This window comes from Metarhizium brunneum, chromosome 7, assembly GCF_013426205.1.
Source record: "Metarhizium brunneum chromosome 7, complete sequence".
NCBI classification, from domain to species: Eukaryota; Fungi; Ascomycota; class Sordariomycetes; order Hypocreales; family Clavicipitaceae; genus Metarhizium; species Metarhizium brunneum.
Genome location: NC_089428.1, coordinates 890,675 through 907,712, shown reverse-complemented (window position 1 = coordinate 907,712; position 17,038 = coordinate 890,675). Strand labels below are relative to the sequence as shown.

Sequence of the window (17,038 nt, the reverse complement as noted above, 5' to 3'; positions counted from 1 at the left end):
GTCCGCTGTGACCAGTGCATATATTTTTTTGTTCTTCTTCAACCCTGGATGAAAATGGCGCTCTTTCGTAATCGTCTGCTTTCCCATGGCTTCATTCAAGGCATCCTGTACTTTTTTATCCTACTCTGGGGAATGTCCATATCACCGTTTTAACCCTCAAAATCAATACCCCCAACGCCCAGAAAGCCTCGTAGATTATGTGTCATGAAAATAGGGGGGCGTGTCGTAACATGCGAAACGTGTGGCTGGCTTCAAATCCGTACTCGATCCACTACATGGCGTTGTTGTTTGTGTAAATATAGCAGTTGACACTATGCCAGCCATTGTTCTTCGTCTCGCTTCAAGCCCCGCATAACAAGTCCGTCGTCTTCATCTGAATCGTCATCCTCATTCTCGTCGTGAAGCCTCAGTTGTTCCACAGACGTTGTTGTGGCATTGAGCTTATCGTCGGCGGCAGATCTCTGTTCGAGTTCGTCCTCGTCCAGCATCCACGTAAGCCCGTTGGCCTCCTCTTCGAGAGGGAACATTTCTCGGGCATATTCCTCCAGTCCCCGAGGGCCTTCCCAGAGCTCAAGGGCTTCGGTAGGGCAGCTCACCTCGAGCTTCATGTCCCCAAAGTAAGGTGGCTGTCTTTTGGGGTCCGTCTCGCTAAGCTTGAAAAGCTTCTCAAGTGCCTCCAGTTGTTCTCGGTAGCCAGTGGGGATTTGGACCTTGACCTCAATGGGGCCACGGACGTAGTGTACGGGACGGCCAACGCCTCTTGCAAACAGTCTGCAGGCTTCTTTGGGCGACAGATATTCATAAGCGAGAGCAATCCGCTCACCCCTCCATTTCGAAACGCCGTCTTTGAATAACTGTACGATTGCCGGCCCGACGTCGTGTTCCGCGTCCAGCCAAGGAAGCTTGGCATCCTCGTGGAACGGTGCTTGCCATATGAAAGACCCATCTTCTTGCAGCTCCATGCAAAACAATGGATATGGGCACGACGTGAAGTTGTTGTTATAGATGCCCGTGTAAACAAAGGTCGCGGGGAGGTCGAGCTTTCGAACATACTCTTCCACCTCGTGCTTTGCTGCCCAAAGTGGTAAAGAGGGCCAGTCCTTGTTGTAGGCCTTGTGATCAGGCATCGACGAATAGATGTAGTGTTGGACCCCCGCCTTCTTGGCGGCATCAGCTAGAGCCATGCCAATTTGAACTTCATCGCCGTAAAATGTCGTGTTTATGAAGGCCAGCTGTGCGCCACGGAACAGATTTGATATCAGGTCATGGTTGACGCCGACGCCGGCAATCGGACCATTTTGCGTAACGTCTTTGTTTTCATTTGTAGGATTGTGCCTGGTATACAGCTCACCCACAAATACTGTTACGTTTGGATTAGTCGAGACCTCGGTGGCAACAACACCTTCAAGATTTCTCAATTGTGCTCGCACGCGATATCCCACGGCTGTGGCGACACGAATCAGGGACGCAGCCTGGCGCCCGCTTGCGTTGGTAATAGCGATGGTCTTGTCTGGAGTTGACATGTGTCGCTTGGGCGGGCGGAAAGTCAGAGAGTTGTTTCTAGAGTTGGCCAGCGGAGACGACTCTGAGTAGGACGATCGCGAGTGCTTGTGTTGTTTGCGGTAGTTGTTACTCTGGTCGTTGGCAATATGAATCGGGATGCTGGCTGCCATAGGGCCGGTAATTTGGGCTGGCATGGTTCGATCCCTGTCGCTCTCGACGTGCTGGCTAGGGTGGGAAAGCGCAACGAGCGATGGTGACAAGGAGATGCGCGCAAGGCAGAAGGCTTCCTTTCCGTGCAGCATGCAACAGGCGAGGCCACCGTGGTTTCGCACACGACGGCCCGCCTGAGGGAGCAGGTAGATGTCCTGGATACTTGGGCGGGATTCGCAGGGACACTCCAAAAGGCAGAAGGCTCTGGGCGACGTTGGTTTGGTGGACGGTGAGGAATGAAAGTCTGTACGTAAAATACAAGTGCTCAGTGGGCCGACGATGGTGCTAGGACAGGAACTGCTGGCCAATGCAGGCGACTCACGACGGGCGCACGACAGGCTATGTCTGAGCGGGGTGGTCAATTATTGGTAACCGGAATTTGGAATTGGAGCGAGATCGTGAGGTCAGCTGGATGGTGTGCGGTTCGCCGAGGGCTTCGCGGAGAAGTTCCTCGAGGCGGTTCTGGCGAGCCAAAGGCTAGAGTCGGGATAGGCTGCTGGACGGTGCCTGAGACAGGCGAGGGGAAGGGTCTCGCAGTAGTACTGCTATGGTATGGTGTATGGATGGATGGATGCGTCGCGCGCAAACGCCTTTTGACGTGGTCCGGTTCGTGCTTGGGTTGATTGAGGTGGGCACTTTTGGCCGAGAGCGATGGGGAATGGAGGGGCACAGCACGCAGCCGCGCAGGACCGGAGTGTCGCCACGGCCTGTCAACCGTGGACGCGCTGTGCGAAGGCGGGCGAGGATGTGCTGAAGCACGAACGGATGCGGCCTCGCAACTTGGGCAAAGGGGTGCAGACGGTCTGTTTGACGATGCTCGCACCGGAGGTTGGCAAGTTCTGAGCCAGCCTCCCTCTTATCGACGCAAAAGATAGGGCCTCAGACGACGAGATCGGATGGTGGGGTTCCGGGCAGGCGCAGGCGCAGCGGAAGTCGGCTGGCAGGAGCAATCCAGTTGATAAGAGCTCGAGCTGCTTCCCAAACGACGACTCGAATGCCAAGGCCGTGTCTCAAATATCGATGCCGCTCGTAATATGCAGGAGATACGAGGAGAAGGGAAGGAGCAAGAAAACGAAGGCCGAGGCGAGCACGAGCACGAGCACGAGCACGAGAATCAAGCAGAGGGCGCCTCGATGCAGGTGTGTTATGGTATATGTTGGATTGGCACAACAAGAATCCGGGGCCGAGGGCGGAGGCCACGGGAGACGTGAGGGAACACACGATGGCAAAGAGGCACTGGGACGACCTGGATGGAGCTGCTCCTGCCTCCACAGGTTTGGGACAAGGACCTACCGAAGTGGCACCTGCCCCGAGACGCAGTCGTAGTACGGAGTAGTCGATCGACCTCTCTGCCTGGGGATGGCTGCGGATGCGGTCTGCTGCGCTTGATGCTCGATTCCTCCATTCTCGATGCTTGGGAAGGCCGAAATTCATCTCCTGCCTAGCGAGTCCACCAGCAATCAGACTGGAAAGGAACCACGCAGGTACCCTGACCGCTGTGGCCGCACGGCGCACTCGAACGCGTAGCGCCGGGGTACTCCATGTCGCTCAAACCTGCGTCGCAAAACCTGCACTGAGCATTCATCGACACACGCCCGTCAACCAAGAGATAACAGCCAACGGGCTTATCAGTGACAGGTAAACGGGCGACGGGGGCATGGAGAAGTTACGGAATGGCTGAAAAGTCTGATGGTGGGTGGATGCGCCGGCGTTGATGGACATTGGCGTCAGTGTTCCATGGATGCGCCGCCACAGACCTTCAACACATTGCTGGTATCTCGTCCCGACTTGCCCGCCCCTATACCAAGTAGGCAGACAGACTCTGAGCACTAACTGCCAGTTCAGGAGAATACCAGCAGCTCATGCGCGCCAACAGCTTATTATCCTCCCATCCTACGCAGTCTGGGCGCCCGGACTCTGCCGACACTAGCATTGCGCCGTCAAAAAAATAAGCAGACCTCACATCATCAACAGCCCTGAACAAGAATAGTGGCCCTTGACCAAATGACCCTGGGGCCCAACTAATAACCTCCAGGCATTGTTACGATCCGTAGGAGGTTTCCGAGGGGGGCCCTTCAGTCCTTGCTGCTCCTCTACAATATAGATTCTGGGGCCGGCCAATCGCACTACATGTGGTTCTAATGATCAACGACCTTCCTCAGTCGCAGGCCATGAAAAGTCATGACGATTGTGCAATGGCTATGCTGGATTGCATGATGCCCATTTCCAGCGCAATTCCGCTAGCAAACCCTTCACCTTGGAAAACGTTGACACGAGCCCAAGACAATTGAAATGACAAGTTACTGTCGGAAATGAGACGCGGCTAGAGGGAATCCGACCTTTGGTTTTTCAAGTGTCACACATGCGCTCTGTGCACCGCAGCATCCCGCGGCTAACCATGGCATCGTCACCGCGACAGGCAATCGCCCATAGGCATCGTCAGGAACTCAGAGCCCAATATGCCGCCTCCTCTTCTTGTTGCGGACAGTCTTCGTTCACTGGCTCCCAGCACTGCAAAGTGAGCTCACACTTATGCTTGTTTTAGCCTCAAGATGCGGGGAGGCTGGAACAGCCGGGCTTGCACAGCAGGCAGATTGGATGGGGATTGTCATTCAAAGGAAGCCTCACTTCGACCTCGTGGACTTTGTAGTATGGCCATTTGCCAAGTTTCTCCCGCAATGCACTCTGGCCCAACTTTGGGTTTGGCAAACACATAACATGGTTGTCGGGGCCAATGGCTTCCAAGCCAATTACTCGTTTTGCTGCCATCATGTTACTGTCACCTGCAACGTTATAAGACAAGCTATGTGGGTGCTGCATTAGAATTAGGTAAAGTTTTCTGCCCTCTCTCCAGTTAAAATTTTTCGTGTTGAATCAGTTTCTCATACCGTTTACAAAAGGTTGTCCCAAAACGGGGCCGTCTGATGGTCCAGCCCAAGGCCCGCTCGAACACCCCACGACAACCCGACTCATGGGCATCAAATGGTCACAAGACTGGCTGGGTGGCTCGATCTCAGTGTCCATTGTCCATGCTTCCTTCGTGGCTAGTCGATAGCGGCGGACATGGTAGTGGCCCGCAACTCTAGGTCGAGTTGTCAAGGCTGTAAAGTGGCTCTTGGGAGAGTTCACCACCACCACTGATAACACCACGGGTCATATTTGCTATGTCCCTACGTGCTGGGCAAGCAACGGTTCAGAAGTTGGGGCAAAAAAATGGGGTTTCTAGTTTGTGTTTTCCTATTCTAATTACTATTCCTCGATCTCACAATGCTAACTAGCATCACAATTGTGAAGCAAAGCGCCAGCCTGAACATGATCTCCAATTCACCTCCACAAGTACCTGGCACAAATAATAACTAAATGACCCCGGCTTTAGTGCGCCCGATTTCGATTCCAAGCCATTGGCCCAAAGCGTCTCCAACAACAAGGCCATGCCCCATCAGACACACCGACATATCTCCTGAAGACGACGCGGCGTGAGTTTACCAACGACGGATTGTTGTTCGCCTTCTTGCTCACCTACTACTATTATGCTGTGCACTTGTCGGCCCCGCGCCCCATTGAAGAAGTGTGCCCGCGGGCAGTTAAGTGATGTCAGAGATTGATTGAGCGGTCTGGGCGCAAAAGACTGTCTCTGAGCATGGATAGTAGTAGTATAACGAACAGGCCGGAAAAGGGTTGTCTGAGCTGCATGAACTTGACACATGGGAGGCTGGCCAGAAGTAGTTACCCCAGATTTCTGTATTGGGAGTTGAGACATGCCAGCAAGCAACCTCGGCCCTGGGCCCTGGCCAAGTACCCTGACACGGGACATTAAATTACGTCTTTGATGCACCGCCAATGAGCAAAAGCAATAGTATTGTGCGACATGAGATGGTATCGGCATTGCGGCGGGTGTGCTGATCCGTCCTGCCGTTCTGGTGGGAGGAGCTTTCCCGTGAAAACCATGACATGCAGCTCTCTGTCGCATGCAGGAGAATACTACAAGGGGAGCTTGCATCGCCTAGTTCTCACCAATTTTGGATATGCGGGGAATGCAGACGACCAAGCAGACTGCCCAGGCGCCTTGGTTGTGTACGACACATCTCAGCTTATACAGCACGGACGAAGACATGTACGACACCAACGAGGTCAACAGTCGTGCTAGTAGTATTCCGATCTTTGTCACCGAGAAACAATAATGTGTTGGCACTTGGGAATCACGTCTAGTCCCAGCCTTCCGGGTTCTTTTCCCGGTCCAAGCCATGGCCAAGTCGTAGGATGCTGCTTATCTCTGGCCAGTCACGAATCACACTTTCGGATCACGTTATTGACCAGTGGGCTTATGTTACGGTAGTACTTCTCGCAGCACGGCCTAGCAAGTAGTAGACGTATTGGTCCGGGGCAGCTCGAGCACCGGCAATTAGAAAAGCATTGTGTGTTTTTTTTTCTCTTCTCTGCGGCCATCGGACGCCTTTCCTTCCTCAACAAGCTTTGGTGGTTGACCATCAATTGTGTTTTGCGGGCCGATCCTGAGGGGGCGTTGGTTAGACCTGAGGCGACCGCCGCCAACAGGAGCTAGGCTAGGCAAGTTCATACAGCAGATGACGAATTACGTGTGATACATTGTATCACGTATCACGGTTCCCAGCACATGTCATATTTCACAATTGAAGAGTGGAATGGAATATACGGGGCATGGACAGATCAAATATTATGCCATAGATGGCCGTTGAGTGCTATCGCGTTCGCAACCCAGCACTGCTATCTAGACGGGAAGTGTCTGTGTGCTTCCCCAGATGGCCGGCCCCATAGCCCGGGATCCAGCACGTCCAGTTCATCCAGGGGCAGTTTCTCGACCCATGACGCTCCAGACGCGGAATTAGTGCCGGCGGTATGGCTGTGTGCCAGGGAGACGTCAAGAAAACGCTGGTGACCAAGATTAGCCCAGTGTTCCAACCTGATATGATCTCTTTCTTTGTGGCGTAGGGGGGGGATTTTTTTGTAAAGGTCCAGATTCGGGGACAACTTACCCAGTCCATATTATCTGCTGGCCCCATCCACGACGGATCAAAGCCTAGGTTACTCCCAAGAATGGCCTCCGACGCGGCGGGCAGGGGAAAGTCCATTGCTGGAGTAGCATTGGTCGTAGGTTGGGCCATGGGGAATGGTGTTAGCCCTGAAGATGAGTTCGCTCCTGTTATCAAAAAAAGTCAGCACACCGCCCCTGTGTCTTTCTCCCGGCCGTGGAAAATAGACAGGTGCCTTCGTACCTTCAATCCAGATACTAGAGAGCAAATCCGGCTCGCCAGTAGAAGTACTCTTCTCCGCTGATGATGACCACCCAACCGACCCCGAGGACGGGTATTCCGAACCTCGTGTTGGTATCCTCACTTCCTTGTCCACCGGATCCCCTAGTTTACTCAACATGGCGGCCAGCGCGTCCGCCGTCTTCCTCAACTCAGCCACGTTCTCGGATACCTCTGTCCAAATCATATAGGACCGCTTCAGCATGCCTTTGAGCTCCTCCTTGCTGGGCTTCTTGCCGTCAAAGTCGAACCCTTCTCCATCGGGATAATTCTCGTTCTTTATCAGCAGATACACAATCATGGCCGCTAGCAAGTAGTCGTGTACGGCCAGGGACGACAGGAACCACGACGTGGAGCTGAGCACGTTGCCCGGCTTCGAGTGCCTCCATATGAGGTACTGATTTTGGAGCAGCGACAGCGCCGCGTCGATGCCCTGCTGGCGAGAATAGTTGTGGTCCTTGTCGGGAACGGGTTCGGCGAGATACCGCCTGTGTAGGACGCAGCGGCACTTGTTGTAGAGTGCGGCCAGGCCAAAGCGCTGGGTCAAGAGGACGGGCGCGTCGCCCACGCACTCGTCTAGGGGACGGACGCGCATGAAGCCCGGGAGAGCGCCCCATGTGTCCTGCAGAACGGCGTCGAGCCGCAGGACGTCGGTGTACTCGGGGGGTGAGAGCGAGTGCGCCTGGTTGGCGATTTGGCCAAAGACTCTGATGATTTTGGTCTTGTTGATGGTGTACGTCACGTGTGTGTACTCGGTGGCTGGTCTCGCCGGGGGTAGGGATGTGGAATCTTCGTCAAAGTCCTCGTCTTGGAGGTTGGACGGGGGGCGCGTGTCCGCCTCGATGCCCTGCAGCATGCTCGGCAGGCCCATATGGAAGGAGACAATGAGCTCGATCTGCACCGCCATGTTCCATAACCTCCGCCGCATCTCGCCTTCGTAGGGGGATATGTTGGCCAGCTTGGACGGGTCGCGGTGGAGGCCCATCTTGAGCAGGAGCCGGATGCATACGCCCGAGAGGACGTAGCAGTTCATCTGGGCCGCGCGGTTGAACATGAAGTGGGATTCGACGTAGAGCAGGAACGCGGGCAGCGTCGTGGACGTGGGCTGCGTGTACTTGCCCCAGATGAGGGCCCAGCCGGCGCAGGAGCGGTAGTGCTTGATGCGGTCCAAGATGGGGACGGGCGAGTCGGCTGAGAGTTCGTGGGGGGCGGCGAAGCTGTTGAAGAAGATGCCCAGCGCGAGCATCATGAAGAGCTGGGCGAGCCAATGGAGGGTTACGTCGTTGGAGTCTTGCCAGAACCGGGCATACTGGGGGGGGATGTTAGTATGAGATGGCAGATGGCCGTTTATGAGAAAGGAGGGTGAGTAGTTTTACCATTTTTGTAAATGTAGGTCGATGAATAATATCTGCTCTTGCGTGAGAAAGTGTTCACGGGGTTTGGCACGAGGTGGCTCACGTTGAGAAGGACTCATGGATGCAAAGTATCTCTTAATCAACCGATCTGCAATATGCCTATCCGGCAGCTGTGCGATGAGTTCGTCTCTGTTCGTCGGCGGAATCGTTGGGCACAACAGCATTTCAGGCGCATCCAGATCATCCGTCGACAAGATCCCTTCCTCGTGGGCCCCCGTATCATCAAAGTACATTTTCAAGTCCTCAATCTACAGAACGCCGATTAGCATCTCGTCTATATATACCGCGGCACGAGCCCTGTGTGATTGCAAACTTACGTCCTCGAGCATAGCCATGCAGTGCGTGGCCCCGACGTAGGTCGTCCCATGCTCCCCCTTGACCACATGGCCCTGCAACGAGGGCACGGCGCTCCCCTCGCTGCTTCTCCCCGGCAGCTTCGCATCTCCTTCGTTCTCCATCATCTCCCGCACCAGGCTCTCGAGGCGCTTGAGGCGCGAGGTCATGTTCTTGGCCGGGGGCTTCTTCTTGACGGGCCTGGGGGCGTAGACGCACTGGTCGATGCGGCCCTTCTTCTCGCACTGCGAGCATGGTTGCTGGCGGTCACATTTGAGCTTGGAGTTGCGGCAGGGCGCGCAGGAGAGGAGGATCCGCGTGCGCTTCTGGACTTGTTTGTCGCCGGGGGAGGGCTCGCTGGGGCTGCAGTCTCGGAGCATGAGGCTGCTATCTCATGCGCGGGTGTGTGAAGGGGGGAAATACAGTCTGCCGCCGAAAAGTGTGTACACCGATATACTAGTATAGAGCGCGACAGCCGGGTACCTGATCTGGTCAAATACTCTCTGCCTCCCGCTGTAGTGTTTGGCCGAGAGTTGTGGGTTTCGGGATGTATGTACGATGAAATGAGAATGAGATGTGATGCAGCCTTGCTGCGAGGACTGCCGCAGTGTCTGCCACGGTTGCATCGCCTGTACCCTTTCGGCACTTCAGTCCACTTGCCTCGATCGGGTTTAACAGCTAAACTCCAGCCCACCGCCGCTGCACCCTCCCCGACTCGCCGTGGGAAAGAAACAAGGGCACGCAGAACACCGCCAGAAACGCTACAAGACGCCCTTGATCATCACGAAATTGTCATTATGCTACAAGAAATTACTCAGGCGCCCCCGGCAGCCTCTCAATCACATACTTGCCCCTCGCCACGCTCATCAACGGCACCCCTGCAATTCGACGGATGCGCCGTTTCAAAAGCTTGTCGTTGGTGCCCACGATGTATATCCTATCCTTGGTCACCCTGTCCACCAGACAGTCGTCTGCATATGTGCCCTTGTGGTCGCACTCCAGTCGCTGCCACCGCTCATCCCTCGCAACCCGCAGCGCCAGGCGGTACTTTGGGCCCAGCTTCTCCAATTCCGCCATGACACACGACGTTATGATCGGGTTGCACTTGGCGTACAGGCAGTCCATCATGGACTCTAATAATGACAGCTTTCGCTGCACCGTGTGGCTGAGAAAGTTGGTGTCGACGAGGACGTTGTAGGGAGGCACGAGCGCTGTGTTGTGCTGGAAGAACATGTTGCTGGGCATCTGGGGTGCTTCTCGGATCAATTCGCCATTGATGGTCTTCTTCTCTTTGGCTTTGGCTTCTTCGTCTTTTTTCTGGTTTGTTTTGAGGCGTGCGTCGCGCAGGCCTATTACTCGCTTGACCTGGACATTTGGCGAAACGTTAGGAGGCTCGGTTCTGGATGGTATTTTGGTTATCGATAAGGACTGACCTGGCCGAATTTTCTGGTTTTCTTCGCGACACCCATGGTGGCGGCTGTGAAATGCGCTCTTCTCGTCCTGATGCGTATCCTCCGGTGTTTCTGGCACGTTTAAACCCAAATTCGGGTCTTTGCGACGAGTTGCGCTGTCTGATTCGGCCTTTTTTTGGTTGTTGTATGGCAGAATATGGTCTGCTGGGAAAAAGTTCAACATTGCTTTGGCTGATGGTTGGATTTGCCGCCTCAGTCCAAAGGCGGTGGAGCGGGCAAACCACGCACGGACCACTTGCACCTCGTCAAGCCCCACGAGCCAGAAGCCCGATACACCACCAAAGACGCGTCTCCAGGTCGCGTAAATTGATCGTTCCAAGTTCCAACCTTCACATCCATCATCGCCGTCGCCATGCCCGCCACCAAAACCGAGGAAAGGGGCGAATCCTCGACCGCTGCGTCAAAGGCAGCCCTGGCCTCGTCTTCGAATGCATCTCCGAATTACGAATTGCCATGGTACTCTTGTCCTCCTCCCCCTCAAAACTGGCGCCGCTAACTAACATGCTGTTTGAAGGGTGGAAAAGTACCGTCCCGTCTTCCTGGACGATGTGGTGGGCAACACAGAGACGATCGAGCGGCTGAAAATTATAGCTAGGGAGGGAAATATGCCCCATGTCATTATTTCAGGAATGCCGGGTATCGGAAAGACAACAAGTGTGCTGTGTCTGGCTAGACAGCTACTGGGAGAGTCATATAAGGAGGCTGTCCTGGAGCTGAATGCAAGTGACGAGAGAGGTATGTGGACAAATATCTGAGAGAGATGGAGAGAATTTTTTTTCAATGCTCACCGCTGTGTCAAGGCATTGATGTCGTACGCAATCGAATCAAGGGCTTTGCGCAAAAGAAGGTTACATTACCCCCCGGCAGACATAAGCTCGTCATTCTCGATGAAGCAGACAGCATGACATCGGGCGCGCAACAAGCTCTTCGCCGAACCATGGAGATCTACTCCAACACGACCCGATTCGCCTTTGCATGCAACCAGTCCAACAAGATTATTGAGCCGCTGCAGTCGCGATGTGCCATCCTCCGATATGCAAAGCTGTCCGACGCCCAGGTTGTCAAAAGATTAATGCAAATTATTGAAGCCGAAAAGGTTGAATATAGCGACGACGGTCTTGCTGCCCTTGTGTTCAGCGCAGAAGGGGATATGCGACAGGCAATCAATAACTTGCAATCAACCTTTGCTGGTTTTGGCTTCGTCTCTGGAGACAATGTGTTCAAGGTCGTCGACTCGCCTCATCCCATCAAGGTACAGGCTATGCTGAAGGCGTGCTACGAGGGTAACGTAGATTCTGCGCTGGATACTTTGAGGGAGCTGTGGAATCTGGGATACTCCAGTCACGATATCATCAGCACCATGTTCAAGGTGACCAAGACGATTCCAACGCTAAGCGAGCATTCAAAGCTGGAGTTTATCAAGGAGATTGGCTTCACCCACATGAAAATTCTGGAAGGCGTCCAAACGTTGCTGCAACTGAGTGGCTGCGTTGCGCGGCTGTCCAAGATTAATATGGATCCAAAGAAGTTTCAAGTAGCTGCAAAATGAACGAGTGAATTTTCGGAGGGTGCATGAGTAGGCGTTGGAGTTGGATCGGTTTCTATTAGTTGAGGTACATGACGGGTGGCCTCGGAAAACATCTATTCGATAGGGTATTTGGCCAAGATGCCTCTCTGACATTTGCTGTTGATGAAATAAAGTACAATGCAACATGCTGCAGCATAATTTTCGCGTGGTAAATCCAAATCCAAACCTCAATCATTTCTCGCCCTCATTCTTTCCAAATTCCTCCTCGTACCGCTCCCACTTGGCCTTTTCCCTCATCCATCTCCTTTGCATGCGCATCTGGTATTCGTATTGTCTTAGGCGCCAATCGGCTTCAATCATGCCTCCTAGCACCATGCCTGACATTTGGAGGTACCTGCAGGCTAGTGTGAGTTCTGAACCAAAGGGTCGTAATGGGTAGGTGTCAATGCCCTCACACTTTGAACTGGACCGTTGTTCCGCGGTAAATAGGTGACCATACGTAGCCAATGGCCCCGAGAACAGCTGCTCCTGCTCCCCATTTCGCTGCGCCCATGAGAGCGCCTTTTCCCGCCTCCCATGCGGCGTCGTTGGCCTCTTCTGTTTTCAACGGATCGTGGGTTTTCATGGTTGTAGTTGAGAGCCAACTACGTCAGCGGCTCGGGCTCAATTGCAGTTTGCTAATCTGCTTCTCCAGACTAGGTCGCAAGCACGCATGAAATATTACAATCAAAGTATTTTACATTGGCCAATGAAGAAGAATCGTATGATGTTTTTAAATAAGAGCAGTTGTGGGGTGCGTACGGATGAATGAGCTCATTCGGAAACGACGGCTGCGTTCTGTCGGCCAGCCTAGGGTAGCCGGCTATCGGTATGCAGAGATGGTGACTGCGATGGTCAATGATCGTGTGCTCAATCAAACTTGGTGCCGTGCGGCCGTGCTGAGGCCAAAGTCCCCACTACGCCCCGCTAGATGCACCGAAACACCGTCTACTGGCATAGTGGAGGCTGCTTGGCTCCATCTGCGCCCGCCGAATATCTTTGCAAGCTGGCAACAAATTTCGACTTCTGTCTCTCGTCATTCTTCCATCTTCTGGAAGATGATGACACGATACCAACTCGTAATGACCACGCTGGTGCTTGCTGCCTAGCCCCCTTTGCATGAAGCGTTCATCTGCACCAAAGTCTGATTTTTGATTTTGTCGCTGCGTTTCTTGCATCTGTGATTTCCTCCTATCTTGCTACACCTTTTCTGCGACGGAAGCGCACACTGCTACCAGGCTTGCCGTTACTGATCCCATACTCTGTGCCCACCATGGATATTGCACTGGAGAATTACTGGCGGCTACCGCCAATGTCCAGGTAAGAACCAAAAAGCCGAAAAAAATGCCTTGACCGTGCTGACGTGGCCGCGCCGCAGAAACATTGCAACCTGTGCATTCGTCATGTCCCTCGGCATCGTGCTGGGCATGCTGCCGTCCAAGTACTTCATCTACCACCCGTTTTTCATACTTAGATTCCCGCCCCAGATATGGCGTTTCGCGACGTCCTTTTTAATCACGGGCTCGGGCTTAGGCCTTGTCTTTGACACCTACTTCTTGTATTCGTACCTCAGCCAAATGGAGGTTGGCAATCCTCGGTTCCCACGAAAGGAAGACCTGATTTGGTACCTTGTATTCGTCTGTGGGACGATTTTGGTAAGCTCTCATGCCCAAGTTTTGCCACTTGATTTCCGCCCTTGGTGCACCTGTTTTGAAGAGTCGAGCCTGCAAACGCAAAACCCCTCTTATATCTGCCCGGATAGTGTCGTGCCTCTACTACTATCACGGTTCCTGGAAATGAGGAAGAGAACCCCTGCCCTTCGGTTCAGTCCATTATTCGCAGGACTGTTCTGCGGTGTAGGCATGGTGGGATGTCTTATGGATGGCTCGTGTGATCCCCAAATTCACTCGGGTGGTTTTATTGCTCCCTACATTTTATTACCTTGTCCCATAGTCTTTTTACACCTTGATCTGTTTCTGTCTTCGTACCTGCCGTAGAAGAGAAAGAATTGAAGCTGACTCCCAGCTTCAGGTAGCAAATCACTTTGTCGGCTTCGGGTTCATGATGTTCCTGCCGGCTCTTATTCTGGCTCTAAGCTACACTGTGACGCAGGACCAGCGCGGAGCCAAGGTCAGCTACATGTTTGTTACCATGCCCGCCCAGATGATGCCGTATGCCATGCTTGCCATCAACCTCCTGTTCCCTGGCGGCGTTCAGAACATGATACTCCAGTTTCATGGCCTGTTTGCCGGTCATCTCTTTGACTTTCTGTCAAGGACGTGGCCGCAGTACGGCGGTGGGAGAAACCTCATTCCCACACCTGCCATCCTCTCCAGGATTGTGCAGTCGACCGAGTCGTTATTTCAGACGGGCGTTGGAGGTACTGCCCGACCTGCTGGCAGGACTCTTGGCGGAGGCACTGGCGCCAATACTTCAAGTGGACCGTTGCCCGACTCTTGGCGAACGCGTGGTCCAGGGCAGCGACTGGGGTAGATGGTTGGTACTGTAATAGGTTTAAGTAATGTATAAAGAGAAGAATTGATTCATGATATGAAATAATCGCTATATTGTCCCGGCGTTATGGCACCACAACTCCAAGTCCCTACCCAAGGCCAATTAAATGATAGTGAGGAAGCATATCCCGAAAAAAAACCTTGAACACCAGGATAACCGGAATAATCTTTCAGAAAACCACCCTATATGCATCTCTACGCAAAAAGTGGCGCAATGGCTCTTGCTGCGCTGAGAGTATAATAGCACACCATTACTACAACTACTGACGCGATTCAGTAGCCGTACAGAGTGCTTTTCCCACTTCTCAAAGGAACTTCGATATAGCCATCCTGCCTGGCAACACTGGCCAACGGGGGCGGCGGTCGATCTCTCGACATGGCCACCGGTCCAGACATGGGTATATCGTGAAACCTGGGGTCGTGCGTCATCAATGGCGGCGAGATTTGCATTTGACGCACATCCCTGGGTCCCTCTCTGTTGATAAATATCTTGGGTATTCGAAGCTTGGGCATATACGGCAGATAAGGGGTAGAAATGGCTGGAGTTCTCTTGCTTTGCGGCTCTGGGGCGTAGCTGGTGGGATGGATGGATTTTCGAGCGGCCAGCCGGGCGGAATCCTCGGCGGCGTTTAGATAGGCCTGGACGGCAAACGAGTCTGGCGTGTTTGAGCGGCGGTGGGTGTGAGTTTCCGCCGGCGGCGAGGGTGTTCGCGCTCGACTGACGTGGCCGAAGGAGCGGGACCGGCACACGCTGCTCGCGGGTAGGGTCTCGTCCTGGTTATGGATGGTCGGGCTGGATGAGACGTGGCTATGCGGTGCCGAGTTGGCTTGCTTGTTTTGCCTTGCGGCGGCGGCTAGTTCTGCCTCGACACGGTCGTAGTATTCGCCGCTGGAGTTGGGCTGTGCTGGGTGCGCCTTTTCGCTGAAGGCGTTGCCGGTGTAGTAGCGACGGTAAGCTTGCGACATGGGCTGTTCTGTGTACGCGGCTGGCGGGGGGAAGTTGGAGTAGTAGCAGGACTGTTCCCATTCGTTCCAGGACCGTTCGCGGCGGAAGTGGACTACGAGGAGGGCAGCGGCCAGGAGGAATATGAGGAACACGCCTATGGCGATGCCGGCGATGGCGCTGGGCGAGAGGCTGCCGCTGGACTGATTCGCTTGGTCGTTGGCAGAGGGGTCCGTCGTGTTGATGGGGGAGGTGGTGAAGACGCTTCCGCTGAGAGAGAGGACCGCGCCGTCTTCTGGAGCTTGTTTGCAACCGGCCTCGAGCGCAGCCAGGACTGTAGGGGCGTTAGAGTTTTGATATTTATGAGGGGAGATGGGCTTGACGGGGATTATTTTTCTTGTCTTACAGTTGGAGAGATAGGCTTCCCCCTCGGTTGCTTGGAGACAACTTATACATGGCGAGAGGTTCGGCCCCATGAAGGCACCGTTGTTGGCGGTGCAGTAATCCCAGGTGGTGTTTGGGTTGGCGTTGAAACCTGGCTCTATCAACGGCTCCTTCATGGCCATGCAGGCCTTGTCTACATTGCATTGAGCTGCCACGGTGCCGTTTTTCACGGCCTTGGGCGCGGCGTACATGCATGTGGTGAGGGTATATCGTAGATTATCTGCCACTTGTCTGTCAGTCTTTGACGACATACATACGCCAGGCGCACGGGGTCCCAGAGTCTTGAGCCGTACATATGTACCATTTCAGGTCCGACTCGGTCTTGTCAACCTTCTTGCTATGTTGCAAGCAGTCCAGGCACTTTCTGAACTTGATGCCGGCATCGGTGGTCGAGTAGTCCAGGTCTTTGCAGCTGATGTCGTCCACCGTCGTGGTCGAGTCCGAGGCACTGAAGTCGTTTCCACCAGGCGAGTCGAGGCATTCTACTGCACACCGTGATCCCGGGGTGACTTCCAGAGCGGTGGTGAGGCCGGCTATGGCTAGGAGGAGAAGAGTGACGGCTGGAAGCTCCATGGTGTTGCGGCGTCCAGGCCCCGGAAGGGCGAGACGGGAGGGCTGCTTGATGGGTGACTGGGTAAACTGATGCTCGTTACATGGCCTGAGGGTTGCCAAGCTGGCACTCTGTTCTCGGTTGCACACAGAGGGGCAGGAAAGCCCTCAGACGGTATATAAACTGGCGAGGAGCAAGATGCGGCGGCCGGGAGGGAGGATCGAAATCTCGAGCCAAGATGCAAGCTAGCTAGCCGAACAGCCCCAAGCACAGAATATTATATGAAAGAACACCTTTGGCCCTGTGTAACTGTGATTCAGTCTCCGGGGGCGGTGGGGACCAGAGACGGGCGAAATGCATTCGATTGCGCATGGTTGATGGTGGTGGCTTGCTGGCTCTGCCGGGGGCAACAGAGCAGCTCGGTTGTCGAGACTCGAGAGAGTCTGCACATCTTCTGTTGGACGTTCCAGACGTCCCTTGCCATCTCCGAGCCGTGCGCAGGTGCTGTACTACCACGTTTGGGCCAGTCAAGGCATGCGGAATATCGCCCTGAACCAACAGCATTCAATGCTTTGGCTGTTGGTGACATGGCGGGATGGCTGCATGAGTTGCATGGGCGGTGGTTGAAATGTCAAGTCAACATTGAAGTGCCAAAGAGATCAATTGATCAAGTGTGGAGGACGAGCAGCCAGTGAGATGGCGCTGCACAGGCCGCTAGACGCCTCCGCAACCCAGACCCCTGCGGGCCGAACCAATCACAGCGCTGATGACCACCCGTCTTCCCGACCTGCCACTCACGG

At 54.2% G+C, this 17,038-nt stretch overlaps 7 protein-coding genes across 7 annotated transcripts; 2 read left to right on the top strand and 5 right to left on the bottom strand.

The window, feature by feature from the left end:
* Positions 1-311: 311 nt before the first annotated feature.
* Positions 312-1,697, bottom strand: nmr (Nitrogen metabolite repression protein nmr; the record flags this gene model as incomplete). The annotated part of the gene is made up of 1 exon (XM_014688533.1): positions 312-1,697. The coding sequence occupies one exon, from the start codon at positions 1,695-1,697 to the stop codon at positions 312-314; it is 1,386 nt and encodes a 461-aa protein (XP_014544019.1).
* Positions 1,698-6,456: 4,759 nt separating this feature from the next.
* Positions 6,457-9,129, bottom strand: fsa6_0 (Fusarisetin A cluster transcription factor fsa6; the record flags this gene model as incomplete). The annotated part of the gene is made up of 6 exons (XM_014688534.1): positions 6,457-6,621; positions 6,726-6,889; positions 6,966-8,310; positions 8,378-8,409; positions 8,460-8,664; positions 8,734-9,129. 6 exons carry the CDS (start codon positions 9,127-9,129, stop codon positions 6,457-6,459), a joined length of 2,307 nt encoding a protein of 768 aa, XP_014544020.1.
* Positions 9,130-9,559: 430 nt separating this feature from the next.
* On the bottom strand, positions 9,560-10,384 carry FCF1 (rRNA-processing protein FCF1; the record flags this gene model as incomplete). Its single annotated transcript, XM_066131746.1, has 1 exon — positions 9,560-10,384. The coding sequence occupies one exon, from the start codon at positions 10,382-10,384 to the stop codon at positions 9,560-9,562; it is 825 nt and encodes a 274-aa protein (XP_065988008.1).
* A 189-nt stretch (positions 10,385-10,573) lies between these two features.
* On the top strand, positions 10,574-11,770 carry rfc4 (Replication factor C subunit 4; the record flags this gene model as incomplete). The annotated part of the gene is made up of 3 exons (XM_014688536.1): positions 10,574-10,677; positions 10,736-10,956; positions 11,022-11,770. 3 exons carry the CDS (start codon positions 10,574-10,576, stop codon positions 11,768-11,770), a joined length of 1,074 nt encoding a protein of 357 aa, XP_014544022.1.
* Positions 11,771-11,980: 210 nt separating this feature from the next.
* Positions 11,981-12,374, bottom strand: G6M90_00g108220 (uncharacterized protein; the record flags this gene model as incomplete). The annotated part of the gene is made up of 2 exons (XM_014688537.1): positions 11,981-12,143; positions 12,205-12,374. The coding sequence occupies 2 exons, from the start codon at positions 12,372-12,374 to the stop codon at positions 11,981-11,983; spliced, it is 333 nt and encodes a 110-aa protein (XP_014544023.1).
* Positions 12,375-13,061: 687 nt separating this feature from the next.
* Positions 13,062-14,281, top strand: DERL2 (Derlin-2; the record flags this gene model as incomplete). The annotated part of the gene is made up of 3 exons (XM_014688538.2): positions 13,062-13,108; positions 13,167-13,443; positions 13,820-14,281. 3 exons carry the CDS (start codon positions 13,062-13,064, stop codon positions 14,279-14,281), a joined length of 786 nt encoding a protein of 261 aa, XP_014544024.2.
* A 293-nt stretch (positions 14,282-14,574) lies between these two features.
* On the bottom strand, positions 14,575-16,261 carry G6M90_00g108200 (uncharacterized protein; the record flags this gene model as incomplete). Its single annotated transcript, XM_014688539.1, has 3 exons — positions 14,575-15,578; positions 15,651-15,908; positions 15,982-16,261. The coding sequence occupies 3 exons, from the start codon at positions 16,259-16,261 to the stop codon at positions 14,575-14,577; spliced, it is 1,542 nt and encodes a 513-aa protein (XP_014544025.1).
* Positions 16,262-17,038: the final 777 nt, after the last annotated feature.